This window comes from Pezoporus occidentalis, unplaced genomic scaffold, assembly GCF_034315485.1.
Source record: "Pezoporus occidentalis ecotype Australia unplaced genomic scaffold, CSIRO_AGI_Poc_V1 ctg168, whole genome shotgun sequence".
Lineage (NCBI taxonomy): Eukaryota > Metazoa > Chordata > Aves > Psittaciformes > Psittacidae > Pezoporus > Pezoporus occidentalis.
This window is the reverse complement of record NW_026913510.1, coordinates 611,955-638,953: the sequence shown is the minus strand read 5'-3', so window position 1 is coordinate 638,953 and position 26,999 is coordinate 611,955. Positions and strand designations below refer to the sequence as shown.

General features: G+C 36.4%; 1 protein-coding gene across 1 annotated transcript; it reads left to right on the top strand.

The window, feature by feature from the left end:
- Window positions 1-1,152: 1,152 nt before the first annotated feature.
- RNF212 (ring finger protein 212) lies at window positions 1,153-20,018 on the top strand. The gene is made up of 12 exons (XM_062613495.1): window positions 1,153-1,496; window positions 3,225-3,286; window positions 7,301-7,375; window positions 10,115-10,171; window positions 12,118-12,176; window positions 13,277-13,341; window positions 13,431-13,500; window positions 14,293-14,338; window positions 15,509-15,572; window positions 17,265-17,337; window positions 18,098-18,294; window positions 19,700-20,018. Exons 1-12 carry the CDS (start codon window positions 1,385-1,387, stop codon window positions 19,714-19,716), a joined length of 897 nt encoding a protein of 298 aa, XP_062469479.1. The 5' UTR covers window positions 1,153-1,384; the 3' UTR covers window positions 19,717-20,018.
- Window positions 20,019-26,999: the final 6,981 nt, after the last annotated feature.

The following is a 26,999-nucleotide window of genomic DNA, read 5'->3' as shown; positions in this document are numbered from 1 at the left end:
CGCCACCCTTACAGTAAAGAACATCTAACTACATCCCAATGACAAACTTTTCTCACTTAAAATGCACTTAAGCTTTAAATCAAAAGGACAGGCACCATGTCAGAATCTATAAAGGAGCTGATTATGTTCCTCTATATTAATTAAGTCTATACTCAAACAAGACTGAGACTTGGAGCCTCGACTATAGCTTGAAAGCACTGCATTTTTTATCTACAATAATAATTAAATATCTTTGCTTTGATGAAATGCTTTCAGTCTCCTTCAAGATTTTTAATTAACTCTATAAAGTAGGAGCTGATTCATAGCTGTTTTGGGAAGCACTTTGGGGTCAGTATTCTTTATGCACTTAAAAGCCGAAGGTTGCTCCTGTGCAGTCTGTGTCTGTTGTACCCAGAGCTACAGCCTGCACTGCAAGTAGATCTGTAAGGGAATTTTCCCATAAAATTTTCATCAAGGGAAATTAGCAAGCCCTGGGGTTTTTTACAGTCTAAGAAATTAATCTCAAACCTCCTTGTTTTGCTCTTTTTCCTCACTCAAAGAAGCAACAAGAAACCTGTGACAGTAGATTAATAATAGTCACAGTGCCCGGAGAAGGCTGTGTGGAGACCCCAGAGCAGCTTCCAGTATCTGAAGGGGGCCTACAAAGGATGCTGAAGAGGGACTCTTCATCAGGGACTGTAGCAATAGGACAAGAGGTGATGGGTTCAAGCTTAAAACAGATTTAGGTTACATAAAAGAAAGAAGTTCTTTACTGTGAGGGTGCTGAGGCGCTGGCACAGGGTGCCCAGAGAAGCTGTGGCTGCCCCATCCCTGGCAGTGTTCAAGGCCAGGTTGGACACAGGGGCTTGGAGCAAGCTGCTCTAGTGGAAGGTGTCCCTGCCCGTGGCATGTGGGTGGAACTGGATGAGTTTAAGGTTGTTTCCAACCCCAGCCTGTGCTCCTATGATTCCTGTGTTTAAGAGAGTGAAAAAGCACTGCTGTTTTCCACACACCTGCTGTCCTGTCAGCAGCCCCTGCTGCATAGGTGCCCCTGTGAGGAGGACAGAGCTCATGGGGAAGCCCCTGCCCAGAGCCCTGAATGCTGGTTGACCTCAGGTGCTCACGTTTGGGGAAGAGAAGGGGAAATCTCTCAGAGAGGATTCCCTGCATGGGCACTCTCTCTGGTTTGGTAGTGAAGGGCCAGAGAGCCTCATTTATGGGGGTGTGAGGGTCAAACCCTGCTGACAGCAGGCACCTGTGCGGTGGGAGGGGCACCACCACCCCTCACTTCAGTGCCTGGAGGAGCCTCGGGAGGAGGAACATGGTGGCCGGAGGCCTGTAGGCCTTACCCCAGCACCTGCCTCAGCTGCCGGCTCCCTGCCGTGCCCTCCTGCCCCTGCACCCCATGTCTGTCGCCGTGTTCTGCAATGTCTGCTTCTGTGAGCCCCGCAAGCCCACCCCACAGTTCAGCCTCACGAGCTGTGGGCATGTTATCTGTGAGATCTGCCTCCAGAAAGGTAATGGCTACTGCAGGCAGGGCGGCTTGGCCCTCTGCTTCAGCTGCTGGTGTGTACACGTTTACTTTGACCATTAGCATTCCTGAATCACTGTGGAAAACAGACAGGCCTGGGCATTTCTGTTTGTCAATTGAATGTTACTGATAAACATTTGCAGTTCTTGTCACTGATTTTCTTTCAAAGGTAAAAACCAGCTGTGTCTGCTCTAGAGGGATTTGACTGGAGCGATGAAGCTTTTAGACACAGAAAACTGGAGGCTTTAATAAAAGTTGAGTCTGAGTGCTAATGATGCATGATTGTACTGTAAAAAAAAAACAAAATATGGCATTCTGTTCAGTCTCATTTTGGAAAGAAAATGATTTTTCATTACTGAAAGAGCAATTTGCAAAGCAGGATTTGTTTAGGGCAGGTTTTGTTAAGGGTCTCAAGTCATTGTATATCTCAGCATTGTCACTGATACAGTTTCAGTGTTTCAGTGACACAAACAGAACATTTTCAGCAGTGTTAAGAGGATTAGAAATGATGTTTTGAAACTCTTGTGTGCTGTACGCAATTCCTGGGCCATATTCTGGGACTCCTGTGATGTGTTTAGATGAAGAGCTATGGAAAAGATAGCAGAATAAAGGAGTTGCTTTTCAAAACAAAAAAGTAGCAGACAAATAGCAATATTCTTCCCTTGTGGCCATGCTAAACACTCTGGGGTTTATTTTTAATAGCACACAGGATAAAATCACTCTGTATTTCAGAAAACTTTCAGACTGAAAATTTTCATAGGGTTACTGTTAAGGAGAGAAAATCATAGAATCATAGAATAGTTAGGGTTGGAAAGTACATAAGATCATCTAGTTCCAATCCCCCTGCCATGGGCATGGACACCTCATACTAAAATGCATATCATATCATAAAATATGCATATCATAAAATGCACTCTCTAAATGCAACTTTCAGGATCCTAGAACGTGAACACCAGCTTTTCTTTCTGCTTTTTATATTGTTTAACAGGAAAAGATCCCTGAGATATATTTTCTTTTGCTCTGAATTCAATAATATTGATAATATCACATTTTAAATGTATTTACTCTTTAAAGATGCTTATAAACATTGATCCTTAGAATTCTTAGAAAAGAAGCAGCTGGTATAATTATCAATTATAATTATTGTAGTAATATGCATTTGCTAGGAATATCTGTTAATATGTTTGCAAATAATCAAAGAGGCATTTTAAAAAATTATAAAGTTTTAAAAAGTTATTTGATGATTTTTTTTTGCTGGAAAATTTCACCATGTAAAATTATTAATTCTTAGAAATTAAGTTTTCGTGTAGTTTGTTGAGAGAGCCAGACTGGGTCCCAATCTAAAGCCACATATCTGGTTGCATTATTAGTGCATTTAAGCATGCATTTAATTAGGAGACAAGTAGTCCTTTTTAAATCAACAAAACTGAAAGTCACCTGCATTCACTGATACTAATTATATTCATAAAAGCATTTACATGAATGCTTCTTTGCAAGAGTAAGACCTGGTGACATTCACGCACACTGTTCAGATGCAACAGTGTGTAGTGGTTATGGAGGTAAATTCTTTATTCAGGCTTATTTGTATTTTTTGTATAACTTCCAGATTCCTTCCACAGTCTCCAAAGGAAAGTTTAGGCATCACATTCTATTAAAAATGTATTCAATATCGATTCAGTTTGATGTATATTTTAAATTTGCCTTTACCTTGCAGGCAAAAAAGATGAATGTTTGATCTGTAGAACTCCTTGTCGTACATTAGTCCTTTCAAAACAGGTAAATGAAGCTTTAGTAGTCTGTTACATTAATGCGTAGTTTGCTTAACAGCTAAATTATTTGCGTTACAAAATACTTCCCTTTTTTTGCCCACTGTGACACAAATGTTTACTGATAATAGATTGGTAGAGTTAAGATACTTATGCACTATAAAGCTTTTAGTTTTATGGATTTCTTCAAATAAAAGCCTACAGAGACTTTTCAGGTTTTCAGATTTTGCTGCATAGTAAATCACTCCAACCTTTTTCAGAAATATGACTAGCTACAGTGTAACAATGGTGACTACTTTAAAAATTAGGAAAAATATTTATTGACCCTGGCATTTGTGCATCAGAGGAAGTGGACTGTAATGAATTATTTCTAGTAATAGGCTGAATTGAAAATCTGTATGGTGGTGCTTCAATGTTCTCAAGTGTATTGGGATTTTTTTCTTGTTTTCTCTTAATCTTAACTTTTTTCCTCATGGCCATGTGATTAAGAGAGGATCTGAAATATTGTTGGGAATTCTTGTTATTCACTAGAGAATGAATATCTTTTAATTCCTTTTCGTGAGTATCATCAGAAAGATTGAATTTTCCTATTTCTCTCAGGAACTATCTTCTCTTTGCTAATTTCATAAATGGATTGGGAAAAAAAAAAATCTATTTTCCTAGACTAATGCCTACCTAAGAGACAGGCTTGCCTTACAGTGATAGAAGAAAAATACCAAGAGTATTCAATATAGCTAGCACATAATGTTCTACAAGGCAGTCGTATATAAAATTGAGGAAAATTTGGGCATGATTTCTCTAGATATGTTTAAAACTGAGCTGTTGTATATCTAAACATTGCAATCTTTAACTCCACATACTATAATTTAACTATACAAAGTGTATATACAAAGTAAAAAGCTGTTACACTGTATTTCATTGTTATAGACACAGAATCTTGCAGAACTGAAACAGGATGAAGAAGACAGTGCTAACAAACATAAAAAATTACAGCAAACCAGCAGAATGCAAACATAATACAAAGGAACAATGCACATTAATCAAATTTAAAAAAAGAAGCCCCTCATAAAACTCCTAAAGGAGGTATTTTATTAAGCTTTCAAAATCAGCCTAACTGGGCTGCAAGTTTTGTTATGAATTTCAGTCACAATAATTTAGGTTGTCAGGGACGTTGTCCAACACCTTGCTCAAAACAAAGCTAGTTTTCAAGTTGGATCAGGCTTAAGTTGCAGCATTTTAACAGATCTTGATAATTTACTTCAAAATTACTGAAGAAATTAAAAAATGTAATGATTGGGAAACTAACAAAAATATTAGATGTTTCATTAGAACCTGCTACTGCTCTGGAGGACTGGAAGGAAGCAAATTACCATATTCTTTAAAAAAGACATTAATGATGATTACTTAGCCTTGATTAAGAACAGATAAAATGATTGGAATGATAATTAAAGGTGCATATAAAAAAGTCATGACTCTATAATTCGTCAGCCCAAGTGGAAATATACCTGGTAAGGTTTATGAGCTTGATGCAATGGAAGAATTCCTAATGAGTAGGAGGTCCTATAAATGTATTAAAACTCCTCATTAAATTGTATATTGGGCCAATCAACATCTACACATTAAATATTCTCATCTTTATCGTAATGCATGCTTGTCACCTTTACATCTTCCTTCTATGTCTCATGATCCACACTTGCTTTTTCCCAGAGGATGGTTAAGTGTTGTGATAAATCAGAATCTCACTGTTCATTACTTCAGAATATCATATTAACATCTGCTACTCCTCTGTGCAACAGATAAAATATAAATAACGTTCAACAAACCTTTATCTTAAAGATCTTTTTTTACATCAGCAATGAAGCTCCTTCACTTTTATAATTTTTTTAAGACAGGAAAGGTACTTAAACTAAGGTCATTGCTTTGTTAGGACCCTGAATAGGTTTCTAGAGTTTGCCTCCTCATGAAGGTATTTTAAAGGTGCGAAATGTATTTTTATGAATATGATGAACTTGTATTGTCTTGTTGGTATTTTCTTCACTGAAATACTGTAGATAAATTAGACTCTACTGTGGGTCTATCTGCTTTTCTCTTTCTCTGTCTGCCAATACACCCTGTGGAAATTTTTGAATGCTTTGGCTAATGTCAACCAAATTCAAAAGGGCAGAGGAAGTCTCAAATGCAATTAATTTCCTCCTGTGAGTTCTATAAAAATTAGTAGCTGGGGAAAGCAAGGAAAAGCAGTTTAATTCCCCCAGTGAGAGCAATGCAAGTACAGCTCATCGATAACCAGAACTGCATTTGACAGCCACACGCACAGTTCTACATTAACCAAAGTGCATGCTATCTTTACTGAGATGAATTGTTACACAGGACATCAAGGTGGCTGATGTCAGAATATAAAGAACAAATGATATAAATCTGTTGCCAATGCAGCTTATTAATGTAGTTCCTCACACAATTATTTTTCATACATATGAGAAACAGTTTCTTCTTATCATTGTAAACATGTAAGTATAAAATTTAGGCACTCATTAAAAATCGGTGTGGGAAATGCAGCTGTTATTTAGTCTTTCATGCTTGACTTTTTTCTATACTATTTTTGGAGTAGGTAAAAAAACTGTCTCTCTATATGTTTGTGTATTTCCAAGTGGAGCAAAGCCTAATTCTTTTTTATTTCAATGGGATATTTTTAATTTGATTGCACTGCTCTATTTTCTTAGTACCACAGGAAACTGTTGCTTCATTCACAGGTGGCTCACTTCTTATTTCTTTCAAAAATTGACCTTTCTTTAAATTTTTTCAGTTTTCAAAAGTTTTGGAGATTCTTTAGTACTTCTGGGATTAATTTACATTTTGCCTGCAAAGATTTCAGGTTTTTATTACCGGATTTTGAAAGGTTGTTTCTCATATGAAGGATGTCTTTTTTTTCTGGGAAAATCTTCTTTTATCATCTAAGTATGCTGGGACTTTTCTTTTTTTGCTTTTTATTCAAATAGATTAGTTGTAAACCTACCTTCTATCATACAGTCACAATATGTCAAAAAGGACCTTTAGATGTAGGGATTTTTTTGTTTTTTTTTGTTTTTTTGCTAGATTCCTTGTTTTTAAAAGCTGTTCACTGTTACTGTAGAAGATAACTGAAATGGGAGCACTGTTAGTTCTTACTAATGTACTATTTTAATTTAGTACTATAACTAGTGTAAACATTTTGAGATTGTATTTTGTTTATTTTTCTTATGAGTAAATTAAGAATACATGTATTCTGGACTGAAGCAACACTTCACTAGGTTACCTATGTTGGTTTGTAGATTTGGATAGCTGTCCAAATGTCACTATCATTCTGAAATTTACTTAATATTTTGTAGCATTTATTTCTCACCATGAATAATGAATATATCACTATTACAAAGATAGCTTATGTACAGAGCACTTACTCTGCATTTTCTAAAAACACAAATGGCCATTTGTGAGGCCCCATCATGAACTCTGATTGAAAGACTCAGTCATAAAATACTTGGAAAATTCAGCTGTCGTTTTAGGGCTTTTCTCTTATATTAGGATGGACAGGCAGGAGAGAGAAAGAGCCTCCAGTCAGTATGGGAACTATTCTGAGCAAGGACTTTGAAACAAAACTGATTGTAAAGTACATCCATGTGGCTGGGGATGGTGAGAGCCAAAAAGCCCAGAAAGGGACTCGCAGAAACCTGTCTGTCTGAAGGCAATGTGTCTTCCAGGGGACCACAACATCTGGCCTGAATGTCCTCTGGAAATTGTTATTGTCTTAGTTACAATAAATACATATGCGTGTAATATATTCAAACAAAGGCAGAAAACCTTCCAGATGGTTAGTAAGAGTATTAAATAAAACTTGGCTTTTTTTTCAGTTTCTGTATCAGCTTACTCTTGATCTGTCTTTTTTTATTTATATACATCTATCAATTTAAGGAACACTTCTCAAAATGATTTATTTAATATAAATTGCAAATATAGGTGCTAACCTTAATATACTTTCTTTTCTTGATAGACAAGTCCTGATATTCAATCACTGTTCATGGGAATAGATACGTTATGCAAGAAATATTCAAAAGAAATAACACAGGTGAATATGCCTTAAAACTTTTTAACTCTATAAAATAATGAGCAACCTCTAATGATTTTTATATCAATGGGAAAAAGATACAAGTGAATGCTTGAAAGTGAATATATGTCCATTATTATCTTTATTTTCTTAATTCCACAGCTTCAAAGCTCTTAAGAAATCATAAATTATTCATCATGGTTACTGCTTATGTTTTCAAGCTCTCTCTGAGGACCACTAGTCTGGTTATTTTAATGGTGTAAAATCACTTTCAATGCCATGCAATGACAAATTAGATCTGCCAGAACCTTAAACATGCCTAGATAGTGTGTCCTAATTGTAGCAATAAAAAGTTACACAGAAAAAAACCTGAGCTAGCTAAAGTCCTGAGCTGAATGCTCCCTCTCTCTCTCATCAAACCAGGTCTGCTTTTTCAAAGAGAAGCAATAAATGATTCCAAGGTAACTTTCCTTCCTTCTTTTCGTGAACTCCAGGCAAGATCCCTTCCTTCAAGCTGAGTATCCAGTCCAGAACTTTAGCAGCTGTCTGGGTTAAACGAATACATATAAACTCCCATTGACTACTTGTTTTCTTCATCTCTTCATCTTGGCTTTTGGGCTTGCCTTTGTCCCTCATTACTGAGCATTTCAGTGTCAGTTTCAAGTACTCCAGGTTGAATTGCAGAACATTCTCCCTGAACTCCCCTGCAACCTTCATTGTGTATTCTTATCTCCCTTGGGCTGGTACTTGTTTGATCTTGTGGCGAGCTTCCTGATCCAGCAGAAAAGTAACCCAGGGAACATCACCGGCTTTCTTTGGTGGTGATTATGGGTTCACGTTTGCTCTGCTCCGTGCTTCAGAAACTTCTCCAAAGCTGAGCATGGTTCCTTTCCTCAGCACTTCTCCTCCTAAGATGCATAGGTGAATAACGAAAAGAGGAAGCCTTTCTCTGTCCTTCCATATACACTTTTTAACAGCATATATGATGATCAGCAGTTATTCTGAACAAATCCAGACAGCTATACCACCAATCCGTCACAGGTGAATGCAAACTTCTGTAATGTGTCAAAGACAGAAAAAGAGGACACAATCACAAAAGACTAAGGTGGGTTTTCTGTAGCCTGAGATAACCTGTCGGAAACATACTGAAGCATAATTAAGGCCTTAAGGTATGTTTAGAACTTCTACCAGCATAAAAAGACATGAGAGCAGCTTATAGTCTGTGAGGGCAAAGGTTTATCTAATCTAATATCTAATTTCATATGTAGTCAGAGCAGCAGGTGCTTAGGAAAGCATGTGAGAGCAAGACTGGCGTGTATGTCTTCAGAACAGCCTCCTAGCTTTCAGTGGTTTGTGGCACAGGGATTTCTCAAGGTGGGCTTAGTGCCTTTGCATTCAAAAGCTTTTGGTGAATAATTTTCCTCATTTAATTGTCAGGTTGTTTTTCTGAATATTTAGCATCTATCACATACTGTAGAATGGAAGTCCACAGTTTATACACTGTCTGGTGAAGATTTCTTTTTTCAGGTTTTAACCTGCTACATGGTAGTTTAATTTGATACTCTGAAATCCCATTTTAGAAGAAAAAGTAGCTGTTTCCCTGCACTTCATCTGTGCTAGTCATTGGTTTTGATCTGCTAATGCAGCCCTTCTTTGACTGTCTTTTTACAGCCATGAAGACTTTTATTCTATGTGGTCATTCTTTTAATGCAGATCTTACATACCTTTGGCTAATCTGAACTGTTTCTAGACCTACTATATCCTTCCTGGTGTTAAGAAGACTCAGGATAGAATAACAAACATTTTTCTTATTTAAGGGGAATAATGATGCTCCCTATTCTATTCCTTTTGTAACCACTTCTAATTTGCTTTTTTGATAGATACTGAGCACCAAATTGAAGTTTTCACAGATTTCTCCTTTGTAGACCCAAGACTTCCTTTCTGAGTGGTGGGAGGCAGCTCAGGGCTATTACTTTTTGAGTAGCCATTTCTTCCATCAGTTCTTCTGAAGAAATTTCTGATCCTTTGTTGAGTATCCAGTTGGAACCTCTCAGGCTTTTCTGCAGTGAAATAAAAATAGATACCATTTCAATTAGGTACTCCACTATGGGTTTATCTTCTCAGAGTGTGTCTTCTTGGTTGTCTCTATCCTACACATTTTCTGTCAGATTTCTTACATGTGAGAAGAAAGATTTACTAGTAAGTTACTACCTATTGTAATTTCCTCAAGCTCTTGTCTTGCCTACCTTGTATTTTTTCACTTTTAATCTGTTGTGGTTTATGATCCTCATTTGGACCCAAGAAGTGCTTACACACCACCAGACAGTGTGCCTAACAATTATTTTTTAATTAACAAGGTACTTTTACAAGGCAAGTTATAATTGTCAGTAAGACACATTACTTTTTATGTTGCCATTAATTTTATGAGTTTGCTTAACACTAATGAATAAGAAACACCACAGCTTAACAGGCTTTCCAATGTCTTTACCTTGTTATTGAACATAGTGCTAAAATATTAAAGTCAGTGAAATAAATCTACCAACTCTGGGGTAGGTCATACTAGTTTAAATAAACTTTATGAGACTTTTGTGGTGATAACAACTTAGAATGTTTTGTTGGAGAGGATTTAAATAGATGTTAAATACTTATTCAAATATAGAAATCTGTGAATACCGTGAAATAGTTCTTCTCCATAACTTTTTTGCTGAGTCTGCATGAATGTCGTTAGGTGAAGCTTGATATAACTGTATTTATATTTAGATTTCAGAGTTTCAAGAGAAACATCGTAAACATTTATTAGCATACCACAGACAAAAGGTAACTGTTAACTGCTATTTTTTTTTGTTTGTTTGTTTGTTTCTTGTGTTTGCCTTGTTGTTATGGTTTATTTTTAGAAAATAAAATTCACCTTTTATTGGAATGCTTAGAATAATTTATGATTTGTAAGTGTTTTAAAGCTGCATTGTGTCAGGGTCAGAAGAGGCTGGTTGTCTTAAACACCCTATGTGAGCTATGGCTCGTACCAGTGAGGTTGTTTTGGTGGAGAAATATTTTGACAGTGGAGCTGAGGTGAACGAGGAAAAGAAGAGTTCCCCTGTGCAATGATATACCTGCCTGTGGGTTTCAGCTAGCAATGCTACCTCTTTCAGGGCTACTGGGAGGGAATCTGAAGGAGCTGGGGAAGGCTAGATCACAGCTGGCAGAGTCACACAGGATGAGAGAGTGGGAGTAGATGCTCACACTCAGGGCTATAATCTCCTTCTGAGTCTTCCTGCCACTGTTTTTGAGATGAAGGGGGGAAGAGGATGGAACAAGAATGATTTACAATATAAATAGTTTGGTGAATGGCAATGACCCCTGGAGAGCTGAAGATGCACAAATCTACCCTTTTGACACAGGTGCTTCATCCTGTCAGTCTCCGCTCTGCAGGTCTTGGCCTTTGAGAGAGATGGAGTACTGCCTAAGGAAATTCACAACTGGGTTCTCATGCTAGGCTAACTTCTTTCTGGTCCCCTTTTTTATTTCTAGTATGCCATTGTTGTCACTGTCAACCATCAGCTGTCATGACCTTGATAAAAACTTCCTTGTTGCTGTTTCTGTGAGTTGTACAGATACTGGGGTGCAGAGGATGGTGTGTGATGTGGGTGTTGATGCCCATAGTCCTGGCAAGTCTAGGCTGTATGTTATGATAGGACTCAAAGATACTGGTAACCAAGTAGTTATTCACCTTCTTTAAAGCATTTTGGCCTTAAAATGATCCGGTAACAGGGTAAAGTACATTCTTCCTGATATCCATACTGTTCACTTTCTTAATCAAACCTAGCTTTCATTAGGAAACAGAAGAAAGAATACCAAAGATCAGATCTTACATAAATTAGATTTTGTCTTTAATCTGTTCTGCAGAGTTTCACATCTACAAAAAGAAACGCGTAATATCTCCCACCAAAAATATTATTTTATAAAGGTATAGCAGGTGATGCTATTAAAGAATTCTAATAATACTGAAAGGAGAAGCCTGAAAAGTTAACAAGAAAATTCATAATTTGTCTTCAAATCAAAATATGAGACGTGTGAAGTAATGAAGGACTAAGGTCACACAGTGGCAATTGATGATAAAATACGGATGCAGTATTGAGGCTATTGAGTAAAGTTTTACATCCTTCATAAAATATAATCTATGATCATGTAATGAAAGACTGTAAAAAATACACATACTAGGGAGATGACCTAATGTTCTTGACCTTAATATTCTTCAATTTTGCAAGCTCATAACATTCTTTAATAGAGATATTTTTGGTGGTGTCTGTAACGTAATAGGAAATACTCTTCTCATAAGCTTATTTCAAAGAGATATTGAAAAGAACTGAATAAGTTTTGAGTACGAAATGAGAAATACAGGATTTAGTACTTTGTACAGTTATTGGTATCTTTTATATCGGATATGAAAAAGAGGAAGGAAAAAAAAAAGCAAACTATTTTTAAGCACTTTTCCTAGTATTTATTTACCCAATATTACCAGCACATTTAACAAAAGGTAATCAAACTAAGTCAGTAACTGCCCCAAAGAAACATATCTTTTTCACACTGTTTAATGGATCATTATAACAGCTGTAGTCTTGCCCTCAATAAATCTGCAATAGCAATGGAGTCTAAGATTAAAACCAATAGAAAACAGCCTTTCAACACTTTCGAATACTAATTGTATAAAAATGAAGTTTGTATCACATAAACAGATTTTGTTTAAATCTATGATTATCTCACAGACAGTAAAGTTGGAAGAATCTCTCCAGAAAGTAACACAACAAATTCAGCAGCTACAACGGTAAGGGGTTTAATGCAGCAAAAGTAAATGAAGAACAGTCTTTGTAATCAGAAATCAGGAAGTTTGATTGATAAAGCCATATAAAAGTTAAGCTTGCTTTGACTTTCTCATATATTCTGTTGTATAAATAGAAGATGCGTATTTTGACAGAAATAAATGGATACTAATTTCAGTCATCACCTCCATTTCCTTCTCAGTAATCAATCCTGTCAGGAAAGAATCCCTTTATTTTAAAACTTAGGAGTTACTCTAAAGGTGAAATTTTAGCAAGAGACAGCCAAGAGCCCCCTCTTCACTGACTGATACAACCTAATCTTTTTATCATATTTATTTCCAACTTACAGATCTTGTTGATCCCTAAATACACTCTATGCTATTGCTTTTCATTTAATTACATCTTATTTCAGTTATTGTTGGGAAAAGTCACATTTTTAAACACATTCTGAGTTCTCAATATTGATGCAACTTTCTATCTTCAGAACTTTCATGTTCAGATTTCGCAGCCTGCAGGCTGTTCCTGACTCATCATGGAGTATTTCAAACAGGATCAGCTGCAAGACTAAACTGAAGGGGGCATCACTACTAACATTTCTGCACTCTCTTAACCCCTTTTTTGTCGTTGTTTCCCTTTTAACATTATTTATGTTATACTTACCTGAATATACCGCTCTTACCAGTTTCACATAGCTGTTAGTAAGTAGCATAAGTATGCCAACATTTCTTTTGATAACTGTATTTTTTAAAGTTTGGGAAACATATATATTGAAAAGAAGATTTTTGGCTCAACTGTAGTTAATAGCTGTATTTTAACATCTATTATTCCATAAAGTATTTTGCCATAATTTTATCCTAAGTTGATCTCATTGGGCAGGTAATGACGGATACAGACATTAAAATATGAAGAAGTTAATAGCTTTATTACGTTTTTTACATTATATATAATACATTATTATTTTGCTTCATGGCAAATGGTATAGTGTTAAAACCAGCTATTGATGGATAAAATGCATTGATTTTATACCTTATTGACCAGCTGGACAAGTGAACTAACCAAACTAGCTTGTAATTCATATCTGTTGTTTCTTCTTTCTCCCCCTTAGTATGAAAACTCCTGAGCAACCTGCACAACTACCATTTTCCAGTACAAGTAGAAATCCATTTTCCAGTAAGAAGTGTTGGTTTAAGATACTAAATATGGAATACATATCACTGGATATATCTATGTTCTAATTGAAAATGTATCAATGGCTTTAGATCCTTCAAGAAAACAGAATGGATACCCTTCATGTTCTCTTCATTCTAGTCATGCCTCCACCTCTGACATGTAGGTATAAATTGACTTTCAATATAAAGTGTAACAGTGACTATATACTGATACTTTATACACAAAGCCATTTTTTAAGTGAGTTTAAAATGAGTATATTTTCTGATTTTGTGTTTTGCTTCTGCAAATTTGGTAAGTATGAAAGAACTGGGAAGGGTCTTACCTATCCAAGTTTACATAATAACTAATGGCATAGATAGCCTTTGTACTCACTGGAAAAATATCTAAGGCATGATGCACCTTCATCTAAAGACTTTTTGGATGGATAGGCTGATGAGCTAGTTAAGACCTCTTCCCACTGATTGTAGGGAAAACCTAAATGACTCGTACAGACATCTATATGTATATTGTAGTAGTCTAAAGTTATATGGAATGAACTCCAGTAAGGCTCATTAACTTTTAAAGAAATTGAACATACAGCTTGCTCAGGCTTAAAGATTTTTGTAACTGTGGCCGTGACTTTACTTTTAATAAAAGGTAAAATTACAGAATGCCCTTGTTGTGAAGACAAGTGACATATATATAAACATGCATATTTATTCTGACTTAAATACAAGAATAACAATGCTAATCATAAAAAGAATTTCTCTGTAAATGTCTAAACCAAAGCTCAGAGTCAATTAATAGATTTTTCTTAATACAAGTCCTAAATACTCTTCGCGTTATGCATTATATATTATGCTTTTCCATTAGCAGTCAAATTGAACATGAGAATGTCACATAATTTAAATCATTACAATGAATGTATCAGTTTTATTACAATGTCATACATTTTTTGACTTTTGCTGTAAGATTTGAGCCAATGGAGATTGATCCTATACCGTCACCAATGAGGAAAGTAAGTGGTTTTTTTTGTATATATGTTTATATATATATATGCTTTTGATTTCTCTTACTGTTAATACTCTCCCCCTCCTTCAAAGCAATTCTTATGTACATGCTGATTTCAGCTATGCTCAATGCTTAATAGAAGTCAGATGCTCCCCCAAAAGGAACCAAAAAGAAATAAATCACAACATTGATTTCTAGAATTCTAGAATTCTAGAATCTAAAATTCTCCATATGCCATATATGGGCTTTTAAACCTCCTATGTTGAGATCACAATATGCTTATGTTATAAAAATATTGTCACTGTTTCAAAAGTAAATGTTGCTAATGTATGAAACTGAGAGTTGCAGTTAAATTTAACTTCAAATATATTAAGGAATGGAGATACATGTAAGATCTCCACCTTCACCAGACCTTGTGCAGATATCTGAAGTGCAGATTCAAGCTAATGTCTCAGGGTTTCCTTTAGAACCTATGAATTGGTTATGTCCATTGATGGACCAATATGCATAGGTTATATCTATGGATTAGTATTTGCAATTAATCTCATTCTAAAGGAAACTTATTTGTCTCATCCCTGTTTCTCTTCCCTCGCCATAAAGGTAATTTCAGCGCATCAGTCTGTATGTAAATGATGTCATTGCAGATGTCTTGTTACAAGAGATGAATCACTTAGTGAACTTCACATCACACCAATTCTCAAAACATTCCTGAGATTTCATTTATGATGAATAGAAGTTTTTTTTTTTAATGCACAAAGCAAACAAGTCATTATCTTTCACAAACATTTTTGTTTGCTGCTTGCTTCTGTCTATGCTCCGTGACAAGAAGTGTATAGTATCTTCACATGTTTAGTAAAAATTAAGTGTAGAAGTCAGTGATCTGAAATCAGTGCTAGAAAATTATATTTGAGTGGCAAATTTCAAGCCTTGAATGACATTTTTAAGATGAAAATGAAGGAAGCAGCTTTTCACTTTGTTAGTATTCTGATGAGAATGTCTGAGAAGCAGTACCTTATTTCTGAGGTTTTGCATTTTTGTGCTATGAACAAAACTCTCAGTGGAGAGCACCAGAAATTTGCAGGTTTTAAACACCTCAAGAATGTAACACTATTTCTTAAAATACCTTAATAATTAACAAACTTATAACACTGTAATTAATAACTTTCCGTTCCTTTAGCTTGAGACACCAACTGGTCCAACAAGATTATCATTAATCACTCCACCACAAGATGGACGTATGGGTGAGTAAAAATAAAGTTTGCAACTGGATAACGTTTGTATTATGTTTGGAGGATTAATAAAATAAACCCCATATATTTACAATTTACTGAGCAAACTTGAATTGTGTCAAAGTATAAGGAACTTATTATGTAGACATCATTCCAGCAGATGGGAAACAGTTGAAAATGTGGAATGAAATAAGTCTTTCTAGTACTGACCTACTCTATTCTGTAAATAATAACTTGAAACCAAAATAATTTTTGCTGAGCAATATTGTCAAAAATTATAAAGAAAATAGTGTAATGATGGTTGAAGAGAACAGGCATACTTGCAATTTATGTTGTTGACCTTCTATTAAACTTCATAATTATATTTGTTTATAGTTACCAGAGATTAACATTGTCCATAATGTCATACTAGAATCACATGAAGAAAGTTGGCAAACTAAATGGAAATTACCAAAGTATTTCATACTAAAAGTGAGGTAATTAAGTTGAGGTAAAAAATTTCTTCAGAAAAGTGTTGTTTTTTTCACCATCTTACTCTCATGGGGAATAAAACTTTTTACCTGTACATCCTTTCATTCCTGGGCTGTTACAGAACTTGGATAACACTCTGATATAATTAAGACATGAATAACCTGTTGAAATTAGTGTAGTCTTCATGAGTACTGTTTCTTTGTGAGGAGTCTGTTCTCAGGCAGTCTCTCACCTGGCTTCAGTAGTTAATAGAATCCATTTCCAGCCACATAAAGGAGCTTTTAACACTCGTGTTTTCACACGGTGCAAACATCCTGAAACAAAGACAAATGCAATTGCAATGCAATTTTAATGAAGGAGCAAAACCTGCTTTTTCAATGCTACGTCTGATTTATATATTCAGATCCTTCTGCATGCTTGTCTATGAATTTACAGATGAGATAGTAAGTGAGGCTATTGTATTTTTTTGTGTCTAAATATAAATAGATATTTAATTAGATAGTAAAAGTATATGTAGAACGGTTGTGTGTTCAGCACATTTCAGAATCAACCCATAAATTTTTGCAGTGGATAAAGCTGAACAAAACAAAATATACTTGCAATAGGGCAAATAGAAACAATAGTTAATGGTGTTTCCTTCTCAGATATGGACAGGGTAAAAAATAATTGCTGAAGAACTGAAGGACCTCAGCAGAGCTATCTTGGTAATCTAATAATTGTTAACAAATGAGAGGAGGTTGAAGACAGTAACTTGTTTAACTAGAAAAAGATTTTCAGGAAAGACACAATGTAATGTCTTTTTGTGATGGCTAAGCTCTATGTAGGTATTAGCTATTTAGGCTGAAGACAATTTTTCGCCTCCATGCTCCACGTACTGTGGAGGACTTTTGATAGCTTTTACTTTTGCTGGATCTTCTTCCAGGAAGAGATACTACTGGAAGACAGCTCATGTTTCAGCAAATGCCTTGCTCTGTTAAATTGTAAAAATACATTTCTAATTTTTAGGGCTATCTTAATCCTTTCTTAAGTGACATGGTGACTTTATTTCATCAGCCAAGTCCTTATCTTTCATTGTCTATTGTAATTGTGCACCATTTTTAATTCTTGAATAAACTGATCATGAATTTGTCCCAAATGATGCAATTGAAATACTAATCTTTCTTTTCAAAGTTATGCCTTTAGTAAAATGGGTAATTCATGTTGGTCCTGTTTTCAAAAATTCAATTCTTACAGGTAGTGTATCCTACAGAAGTTCTCAGTCATCTGGAATAACGTCAAGTCAATATAGTGGAGCAGGATCTACAAGGTAATTAAACAGCTTTTTAAGATGTTACAGTCTCCTACGAGAGACAGAATTTCCTTGTCTATCCTGTATTAATCTATATATTTAAAGGTTATATTCTATAACTGTAGAAATGTTATAGTGCAGACTAGCCATCATATATAGGAACGTGCTATTGTTGGAAGGTTTTATTTTGAAATCGCTTTCTTCAAAAGTCTGAGTTCCTGTAGCTGTGAAGATCTACAGTTACAGTAATTTTATAGAAAAGGGTAGTAATTTTATAATAAGAAGGTGCAACAATGTGTCTGCTTTATAATTCTTCTAAAAATCAGAGATGACAGACCAGTATCTGCACAAAAGCTATTTTCTGAATAACCTGAACAACTTCATGCAGCGTGCAGCAGGTGTTTCAGGTTTTTCATCTAAACATTGAAAACAAAGTGTGAAAATTATTAGCATCAAGAGCAAACTTATAAAGGTTACAGAAAAAGTAAACTTTTATTCCCTATAATCATTAAGTAAATTACATCCTCCTAGCACACATTTAAAATATACGTAACAAAACGTTTTATTCTATCTCTGATTATTACATAATTTGTTTTGTCTTTCTGCTTTTGAAAATATGTAAGCATTCTAAAGTAAAAATCCAATAAAGAATATGTAGAATACAGTAATTTGTAACATTTATTTTAAAATATTAACGGTATAAATTTAAGGTGGTTTGAAATCTCTTGTACTTTGAAAGTAGCCTGAAACCATACCCATGAATTATTTACATTAACAGGTCCACACCTATAAGGCTACCACATAGTGGATTTTCACTTACATCATCATCTGGATCACAAAGTAGTAGAATGGGGACATGGGGTATTTCAGATCTCAGAACCCCTCAGCTGTATTCATTCACATCACCTTCCCCACAGCCATCTGCAACAAGACATCCAATCACCATCTCTGGACTTCTGCAAAGACAAAATTTAGGTAAGTGAATTTTATAAAGTAGTAACATTTAACAGTTACTGAAAAATATTCAGCATAACATATGCTTATGACTTGTCTACTGAAGAAATAAATTAAGAAACACAAAAATTATATTTCGTAATTGGAAGTGGGCTATTGGCCAAATACGAAAAATGTTTATGATCAGTATTTTTCCTTAGTCTTATGGGTAATGGAATATCTGCTGTGAAAACATATTCTTGCTTCACATCAGGATGATATTTTACTAGAGATTTAAAGCTGATAATGCCCGTAATTGTTTCCTAGAAAAAAATACCATTTCTAAATACTGCAAAGCATATAATAATTTGGCAAAAAATAGTCTTTCAACAAATCTCAAGTAAGGAGTAGATAAAATAAAAACATGAGTGGAGGAAGTGCAATGAACTCTGTGGGATTTATAATAAGACTGAGATGGTCAATATGAGTCCTTTCATAAAGCAGAATACTTGAGATGACACATGGAAAAGGACAAAAAAATGTCTGTAATGAAAAGAATGAATGGGAGACAGTTCCTGTATGACTGAATGATGTGCTGAGAAAGCAGGTGACAGGTGGCATCTCGGTATGTCCAGAAGAGAAAAAATGAACATAGAAGGGAACTGCAGTATTCTAAGATTAAGAAGTGAACTATTAGTCACTTGGTTATTAGGAACTAAGGAATATTAATGGATATGAAAGAATGAATTAAGTCATTCAGGAAATTAAAGGATAGAGTATGGGCATAGGATGAGGGAGAGAACAGGAAGGTAAATGTGTTAAGGAATATTAAAAAAAGATGAGGATACTAAAAGGGTTGTGATCAGAAAAGGAGCCCAGAACAATGCATGGGACAGAATAAACGCTATTGAGGAAACAGATTAAAGAGTTTATGAAGAAAGAAGATAAGAATGCAGAAAATCAATATAAAAGTTGAAGCAGGATGGACCAAAGGAAAAAAGATGGGAGGACAATAAAGGCTATTTTTCCTGCAAAGCAAGAAAAGCAGAAAAAAGGTCTCTAGGTAGTTAAAACAAGCAGACCAAAAAAAAAGCGAGGAATAAGAAAATGATAGGAAGAAAAAAATGTTTTGAGCTATATGTTTGCAACTTAATCGCAGTTCCTATGCAGAACAATGGTTTGGATATTCACCTGTGTAGCTGAAATTGGAATATGGCAAAAGTGCTTTTTTTATAGAAAGTGAAACATAATTCTTTTATAGAAACAAAAAGAGGCATGTTCAGATTCTTAAAAAGAACTATGCAGTAGGTGTCATCAAAATGTATTTTTAATTTTTGATAGTTTAACTTTCTTCCTTGAAAAAGTTCCCAAAATAATTTACATGAATAAAGTTTTCCTTTAGTCTTATGAAGTTTTTTTTCCATTTGTACTCATATTCTTATTCTAGGATCAAGTAATTTTTGAGGACATTCAACAGAAAGATGATAAGCAAACATCTGTGAATTGTTTTGGTCAAGAAGCATCTGGAGAAGCCCTAAACAGTCTCTGTGTATCAAAGTGGTTACTATAAAATGTCAAATTGGCATAAACCAGCTGCCTATTCAGCATGCATAATATATTTAAAACATCACTGATCTTCCTGATTAACATCTACAGCAGTTTTAAACAGGAGTACAAAATCCTTTCACTGTTTTTTTTGTAGAAATTTTTGCTTAATATACGTTGTATAAATGATCAACCTTTATTAAATAAGTGTTAAGACAAAACAGTCAATGAGCATTTTTTGCTGTGAATGTATTGAGCCCTAGCAGAACTCTATTCTAAATGGTTGTGCCCAATTAGAGTATTAGAGGATAGGATTTTTAAGTTAACTTCCTTTCAAGCAAACTTCCATTTGAAACATTTAGTTTTACAATACCACAGATATCGACAAGGGAAGGACTGTGGTGTAACTTTTTAATACTCTCCTTTAGTACCATATGAGCTACAATAGCTTGAAAAATGAGGGTAGTAAAATATGATTGCCAGCTTCCACATTAATTGTGCCCCAGTGGTTGCCTGTTGGTTCAGGTCACAAAATGGTGTTCTTTCTAATTTCCATTTTATCATACTGCAGAATCATCATTGAAGTCTGTAATGTCATACCATAAGTTTATAATTGCTGAAAGTTGCATTCCACTATCACATGAAATATCTGGGGCTTATTAGCTTTGTTTCCCCCCCTCACCCTCATCAATTGCACGGTTGTAAAGGAAGACAAAATTTTAGGTTGATAAAGCTCCAAAGTTGTGTCTATAAATGGGACTTGTCTAAAGTTTCCCTGGTAGGAATCGTATGGGAAGGATTCACATATGGTAGTTCTGCAGAAATAATAAGGAATGCACCCTGTCATTCAAAGATATGGATAAGTAGACCCAGAGAGATGGATGATTTCTGCTTTGCTGCTCCCCATGGTGGTTTCCACACAAATTCAGTAACGATCTTCATGGCTCTGGTAATCTTTCCCAGTTAACCTTTTCTGTGGTAAATCCTTGCCACAGGCAGAATGTGTTTTGTGGCTGTAGATTGAGAAGAGAGCCTGGAAGAGCACCTCAATAAACAAAAGAAGTATAACATAAAAATGGTATTTATAGAATTTACATCTGTTTTTAGTTAATTAGTACTATCTAGTAGTATCTTCTATTTAACAGGTAATCTACTGATTAATTTGAGTCCACAGCCCAATCCTAAAGGGAAAACACCTGCTCATCCTCAGAGATGTTACAGCTTTGAAATGCATTTAAAGGAGAAAATAGAATGTAATTTGAGTAAAAAGAAAAGGCACAGGAACTATACATGCTAAATAGAAACACCCTTGAAGAGCATCATCTTCTTCCCAGTTCAGAACAAATGGAGAAATAGTTTCCTCTATCTGCCAATAAGCGCTAAAGTTTCCATATTCATTTCTCAGGCACTGATCTTCACAGCATTTTTCTTACTGTTATTAGGCATCAATCCTTTAATCTACGGAATTTTGCAGTACACTAATGATACACCAGAGGGTGCTAACTTACCTCTAAACAAATTTATTTAGTCATAGCCCTCTTGGTTAAGTAGAGTAAAATCTGTACTATTCTGGCCTTTTCAATTTGGAATTTGTATAGAAAAGGTACAAATAATAAAAAGAAGGGCAACAAAGTGATGCAGAGTCTGAAGATAAAACATCAGAAAGGCACCTGAAGATGAGCGACAAATGTGAGTGACTGAATGAACTAAACTGGATGTTAAAACAGTAATTCAGATAGAGGTGTCCACAAATATGTGAAGGGTAAAAATGGTAGCAGGGATTAGTCATGCTGGTGGGGTAAGCAGTAATGGTCTGAAGGAAGAAATTATTTGGCTTGATATTGGGAAACTTTATTAACAGGGTACTTCAGCAAGGTGCTGATCTCAGGGATAGGGTCAATGCACCATCACAGAGAGTGTTCAGGATTTCAGCATTAAGATGCCGGTGCTAAAGCCGTGGTGTATAGCTTTATATACAGAGCCTGAACTGAAGTTCTTTCCAGTGTTTCTGTCTGCAGCTTTGCGGTTTGAAGTCATAAGAAGGCAGTAACTAATCTTTTGCAGTTTTCTGGGAGAGAACACGAGTATATATTTCACTACAAGGGTGTTTTATGCACATATAAACAACAGCATGAGATTTTATTACAAGTCAGAATCATGCTATTCATGCAATGGGTCACCACTAACACTGAAGGCATCCTCTTGTTTGCATTGTCGTTACCAGCTTCGGCTTCATTTCACAGTCATCACTTCTCTTTTTCACAAGGTGACACTTATACTATATAAGGTAACATTATGTCTATATATTGCTTTGTAACACAAAGGAAGTCTATTGCAGACAAATGCTATATTATGTTGGACATAATACCTGATACTTGCCAAGTAGCATTTTCTACAATTGTGCCAATTAAAATGCGAAATTGCTACCACTTATTTTTGAGCTCTCATGTTCTGGCAGTCAGGAAAGAATGCCATAACTCATCAAGATGCAGCACTGCTGGCTTATCTAGGATAGTCTTATTTTTCCTCTCAAATTTAACCTGCTCATGACCTAAGGAAATGCAATTTGATAATTCCATCTTCCTGTGGTTTCTGTGTCAAATGTGCCAACATGCTTCAGTCTGTACATCAGCTTTGTGTGCCTCTGGAGCTGTCTGATGGTCAGATGTGCTGTTGTGCTACACAGCCTACAAATCTCTTCTATGCAGATAGAACCATGTGTGAGGACAGGAGGACACTGCTCATGTCCGTGCTGTGAGCATCTGAGGATCTTTCATATTGCACCTTTAGTATCCCATCAGCTCCATCAAGCTTTACAGTCACTAAATCATCTGGTATCACTAAAACCCCTGACTGCTACAGCACTTTGCAGGGAAAACTGCCCAATTCGTGCCAATATGCACCAGTGTCCTTTGTAAAGAAGGGGCAAGCTTGTTGAATGTCTTCATGAAGAGGTTTAGTGACGTCCTGCAACAGGGATCCTTTGGCTGATGTGCCCCATGAGTTCTGGTCAGCTTTTCCCTCTACAGCCCTGATACTTTGTCCCTTGAAAAGACACTAAACATTTATCCTGGACTCATGAGAGTGCAGTAGTACCAGGGACTGCAGTGCCAGCTGTCTGGAGGTGATAGGGGAAGAACTTTCTTGGGAGAAAGTGATAATTGTTTGGTGATGAGGTGGGGAAGGACATGACTGTGTGTGTTAAAAGCTTTTCAGTGTCAGGATTCAGTGGACAAGCTGTATTATCAAGTTACAATTTACCACCAGCAAAGGAAGAAATCTCTTTCTATTCTGCAGATGAAAAGAGTTGCTTTCCTTTTCAAAGCAGGACATGGGAAAGATCCCTCACAGCACTGACCATAGCAAGCAGCAGTCCCTGACATTGCTACCATAGAGCTATTCAGAAGCCACCAAAGCTTGAAAAGAGCTGTTCTACATCCTGGTCCACCTTGCAATACTCTGAAACCAGGCACTCACCCCAGCTGTGCTGCCAAGGCCCACATGCAAAAAAAAACCTCTGTAGAAGATCAGCAATGCTGAGAGAATCTCCTTTATTTCTGGCACTCTAGAGAATCACCCCATGCAGGCGGTATTTTGTCCTAACCAACACAGGGCCTCTCAAATAAAGACATATAGCACATTTGCTCTCAGGGCAGCCTCCATAACAAGATCAAGGTCTGTCTATCCTTGTGTTAAGGCATCTGGAGGAAAAATACAAAAGAGAAGGGGAAATCAGTCCCACTAGACATTCCTAAAGGCTTTTTCTGGCCCCTGCCTTAACCAAGCACACATTTTAGCCATGCTCAACATCCTCACCCAGCTCAGTGTTGAGCCAAACAGAAGCTGACTTTGGAGATGGTCTAAATACGTCTGTGTCTTTATGCATTTGGCTGTGCAGAGTATGGTGAAAAAAATGTTTCAGTCATCTCCAGCACCTTTGAACTCAGCTGATTTGAAGCAGGCAGATCAGAGCTCTGAGTCGCAGTGGGTGATGCCAGGCAAGGCTTCTCTTGATGGGATCAAGGATCAGATGGGCCATTTGGGACTACCCAGTCCAGCCTTCAGCTATGGTTTTGACCTATGTTTGCCAAGAGGACCAAGCCTGGGAGGGGTATAGTTCTCTGTTATGCTAGCAGTTTCTTGTAACATGGAAGCATTATAAACTGGGGACATTGCTAGGGAGGGGCAGAAAAGCCTAGTTGGGAGATAGAGGGAAGCATAAAGACAGGAAGAACAAAAGCAGTCAGGAGCATCAGAAATGCTTTCAGTGTTAACACTCATTCCAGTACTGCTCAGCTTTCTCCTTGTGTGTACTCATGTGTCCATTCGTGTTCTACTTTCTACTGTTGCTCATGCAACATTAGTAGTAGACTGATCCTGGACAGCCTTAAAAGCAAGGAGAGATTATAGAGACTGAAATACCTAAAGGAGAGCTGGTTGAATGCCCCTGGTCAAGACTTCTGCTCTTTTGTGCTTCATTATCATTCTTCTTGGAATAGATATGCAGACCTAGATTGTCTTATTTATTTCTTTCATTGTAAGCTCTGAAACAGGCATTTACAGCTTTCTAAGTATTTCCCCTTCTATTACAATCTCTGCAGTTCCTAGTAATGGCTAGCAAATTTACAACTTAGGCAGCTTTTCTCAGGAATAAATAGATGAAGGGATAAGAAGCAAGGCCATAAACTTCATAATACAGAGGAGTTGCACTTTTTCTTAAGAATAGTGCAGTTACTGTTATTTCTCACTGCCTTTCACAGCTTACCAGTAGAGTCTATGGGGTGTGTGGGTAAAAGTAACATAGCCTAGTAACATTACAGCACATACATTAAATCTGTGCTGAAACATATAAAGAGAGTTCTAGCCTGTGCGTATGTGAAATTACCGAGTTTGCAGATTATTAGCATGAATATAAAAAGCCTCTAGCACAGCATACGGTAAACACATTAGTGTTATATTCCAGAAAGCATCATTTTCAGGAGCTATAGGTCTTGCTGACATATGTGGTGGAAAGGCTAGCTCTGCCAATTGTCTGCTTCCTTCATATCCTCTGATTCTGGTGCTAGTTTAAAGCAATATGCTTAATAGCCCTAGTCTAGGACTTTGAAAAATTGCAATACTATCTGTCTGCATGGAAAGTCACATATCAGTGACATTTGGTTGGCACAGTGGGTTTTGAGAAAAATGGCAAGGGAAATAGCTGGCACTGAGTTTCGGGAAAAAAATATATCAGAAAGTGTGAGTCTGGTTGCAGTAAACTCGCATTTTATTTGCTCATATATCATTTTGTCAGGGTTTTCAATAGTTCTTGTGGAAAATGTGCAAATGAAATATAAAGCAGCTTTCATATATAATAAGGGTTTTTCCTTCAACCTAACTGGTGTTCTCACAGCCCTTGCCATATGCAATATGCTGGGTAGTACAATCTTGCCCTCCTAAAAATAATTATACAACCCCCTGAAGTGACTTCTTTGTTAAAGAGCCCATCCAGTCACATTTTACAGGACACTTATGAGGCAGTGATGGGTGTGTGCATGCATAAGTTGCTACCCTGCCATGGATGCACATGGACATGGAAGATCTGTATCTTCACTTGCTCATGTAAATGTTGATGTTGTGGTTGCAGATTTAGAGGAAAGCAGCTGTATATTTCCAGTTCAGCTCCAATTGGAAAATAGCAAACCACTTCCCAGCCACAGTCCCTCTCCTTCACACCATAAATCACAGCCAGCTAATAATAATAATGGTAAGGTGTCAGAGTGCTGAAGCCTTTTTGCACACTGGATGAAACAGCAGTCTTTTGGGGTTCAGGAATAAGGAGTTCAGAGTCTCACTGCTGAGCTGGAATTGGCAGCTTTTCACAGTCTTTGTAGGAACTGTGTGGATGGGGCAGAGTCATCTCTGTGCTGGTTATGGAAACCTCTTTGGAGTCCTTGCATAGTGGTGCCCCTGCACTTTTCCTCCCATAACTCTCAAGAGTGACTTTTCTACAGCCTATGATTAATTGTTGTAACACGTCGTCAATGAAATGTGCTCCACGCATTCTGGCTCTGTAACACAGACCAAGGGGTGACTTCATGGGTATTTTTCATATGTGCAAACATTTTAATGCATCGCAACTTGAGCCCTCTTTCTTTAGGACAATCTTAGTTTTGAGCTACTATTCCCTTAAAACTCTTACTCAGACTATTGATGATGGAGCTATAAATATTACCACTAAAGGTGCAAGCTATGCGATGTCACATATACACTGTATATAAAAGACATGCACCTTGAAAGCCTCCCCATTGTTTGCAATGGTTAATTCAGACACTGTTCCTTGAGAATCAGTTGAGATAGTTATAAATCACAAAAATCGGCTCAATACAATGTGCTGTTGAGGTAATTGCAAATTTTCTACAGTGATTGTTAATATGGCAACAGAGTGTTTGAGGGGACAAAAAAAATGGGTTGGAGAGAAGGGAATAGCTCTTGTAAGACTCAGCTGTGCCTGTCAGAGCAGTTAGAAGAGTAATAGTTTTTGTTAGGCAATAAACTGGAATCCCTGCCGTGCTTCGTTTAGTTTCCAAAATTCGTCAGTGCAGCCTGTTTCAAAAAAAATAATTAATTAGTTCATGAGTAAAAAATCAAAGCACACAAGTTTATATAGAGTGGTTTAGGGCTTTCTTCTGATATGCTAATGGATGCTTTCTTTTATCTGAATTGCCATTCAACAGTATTGAACTTTTTGGATACACCATATGTAATGTCTAGATCACACTTAATGAGATACTATTGTATTAGTTCTATATTTTCCCCAACTTTACATAGTGTTTAATCCACAATCGTTATGCCCCAAGGCGGTGAAAATTGTGATTATTCAGGGAATACAACCCCTTATGTTTTTTTTTTAAGCAGTAATAAGCAGATCCTGAAAGAGTATATTAACACAGCAAGGCTAAAGCCAGGGCAGTGGGCACAGGCCAGACTTTGCCCTTGAAGAGCCCAGCAGAGACTTTCAGCAAACAGCTTGTGAGCCAGTGGTCTCCCACTCAGCCCGAAAATACAACCAAGCAGAGCAGAAGTGATACGTTAGCCTGACCATCTGAGCAAGAGGGAATTGTGTTCTTTGTGAAGCTTTTTGGGCAGAGGTGCCTGGAATATAACTATTTGCTGCCAACAATTACTTTTAAAATAGAGAAGCAATTCTCTTTTATACTAAA

Bases quoted from the DNA above. Each gene is read 5' to 3' on its own strand.
- RNF212 (XM_062613495.1), top strand. From the start codon at position 1,385: ATGTCTGTCGCCGTGTTCTGCAATGTCTGCTTCTGTGAGCCCCGCAAG. The intron at 3,287-7,300 runs GTAAATGAAGCT...TTTTCTTGATAG, and splicing joins CATTAGTCCTTTCAAAACAG to ACAAGTCCTGATATTCAATC. The intron at 13,342-13,430 runs GTAAGAAGTGTT...CAATGGCTTTAG, and splicing joins AAGTAGAAATCCATTTTCCA to ATCCTTCAAGAAAACAGAAT.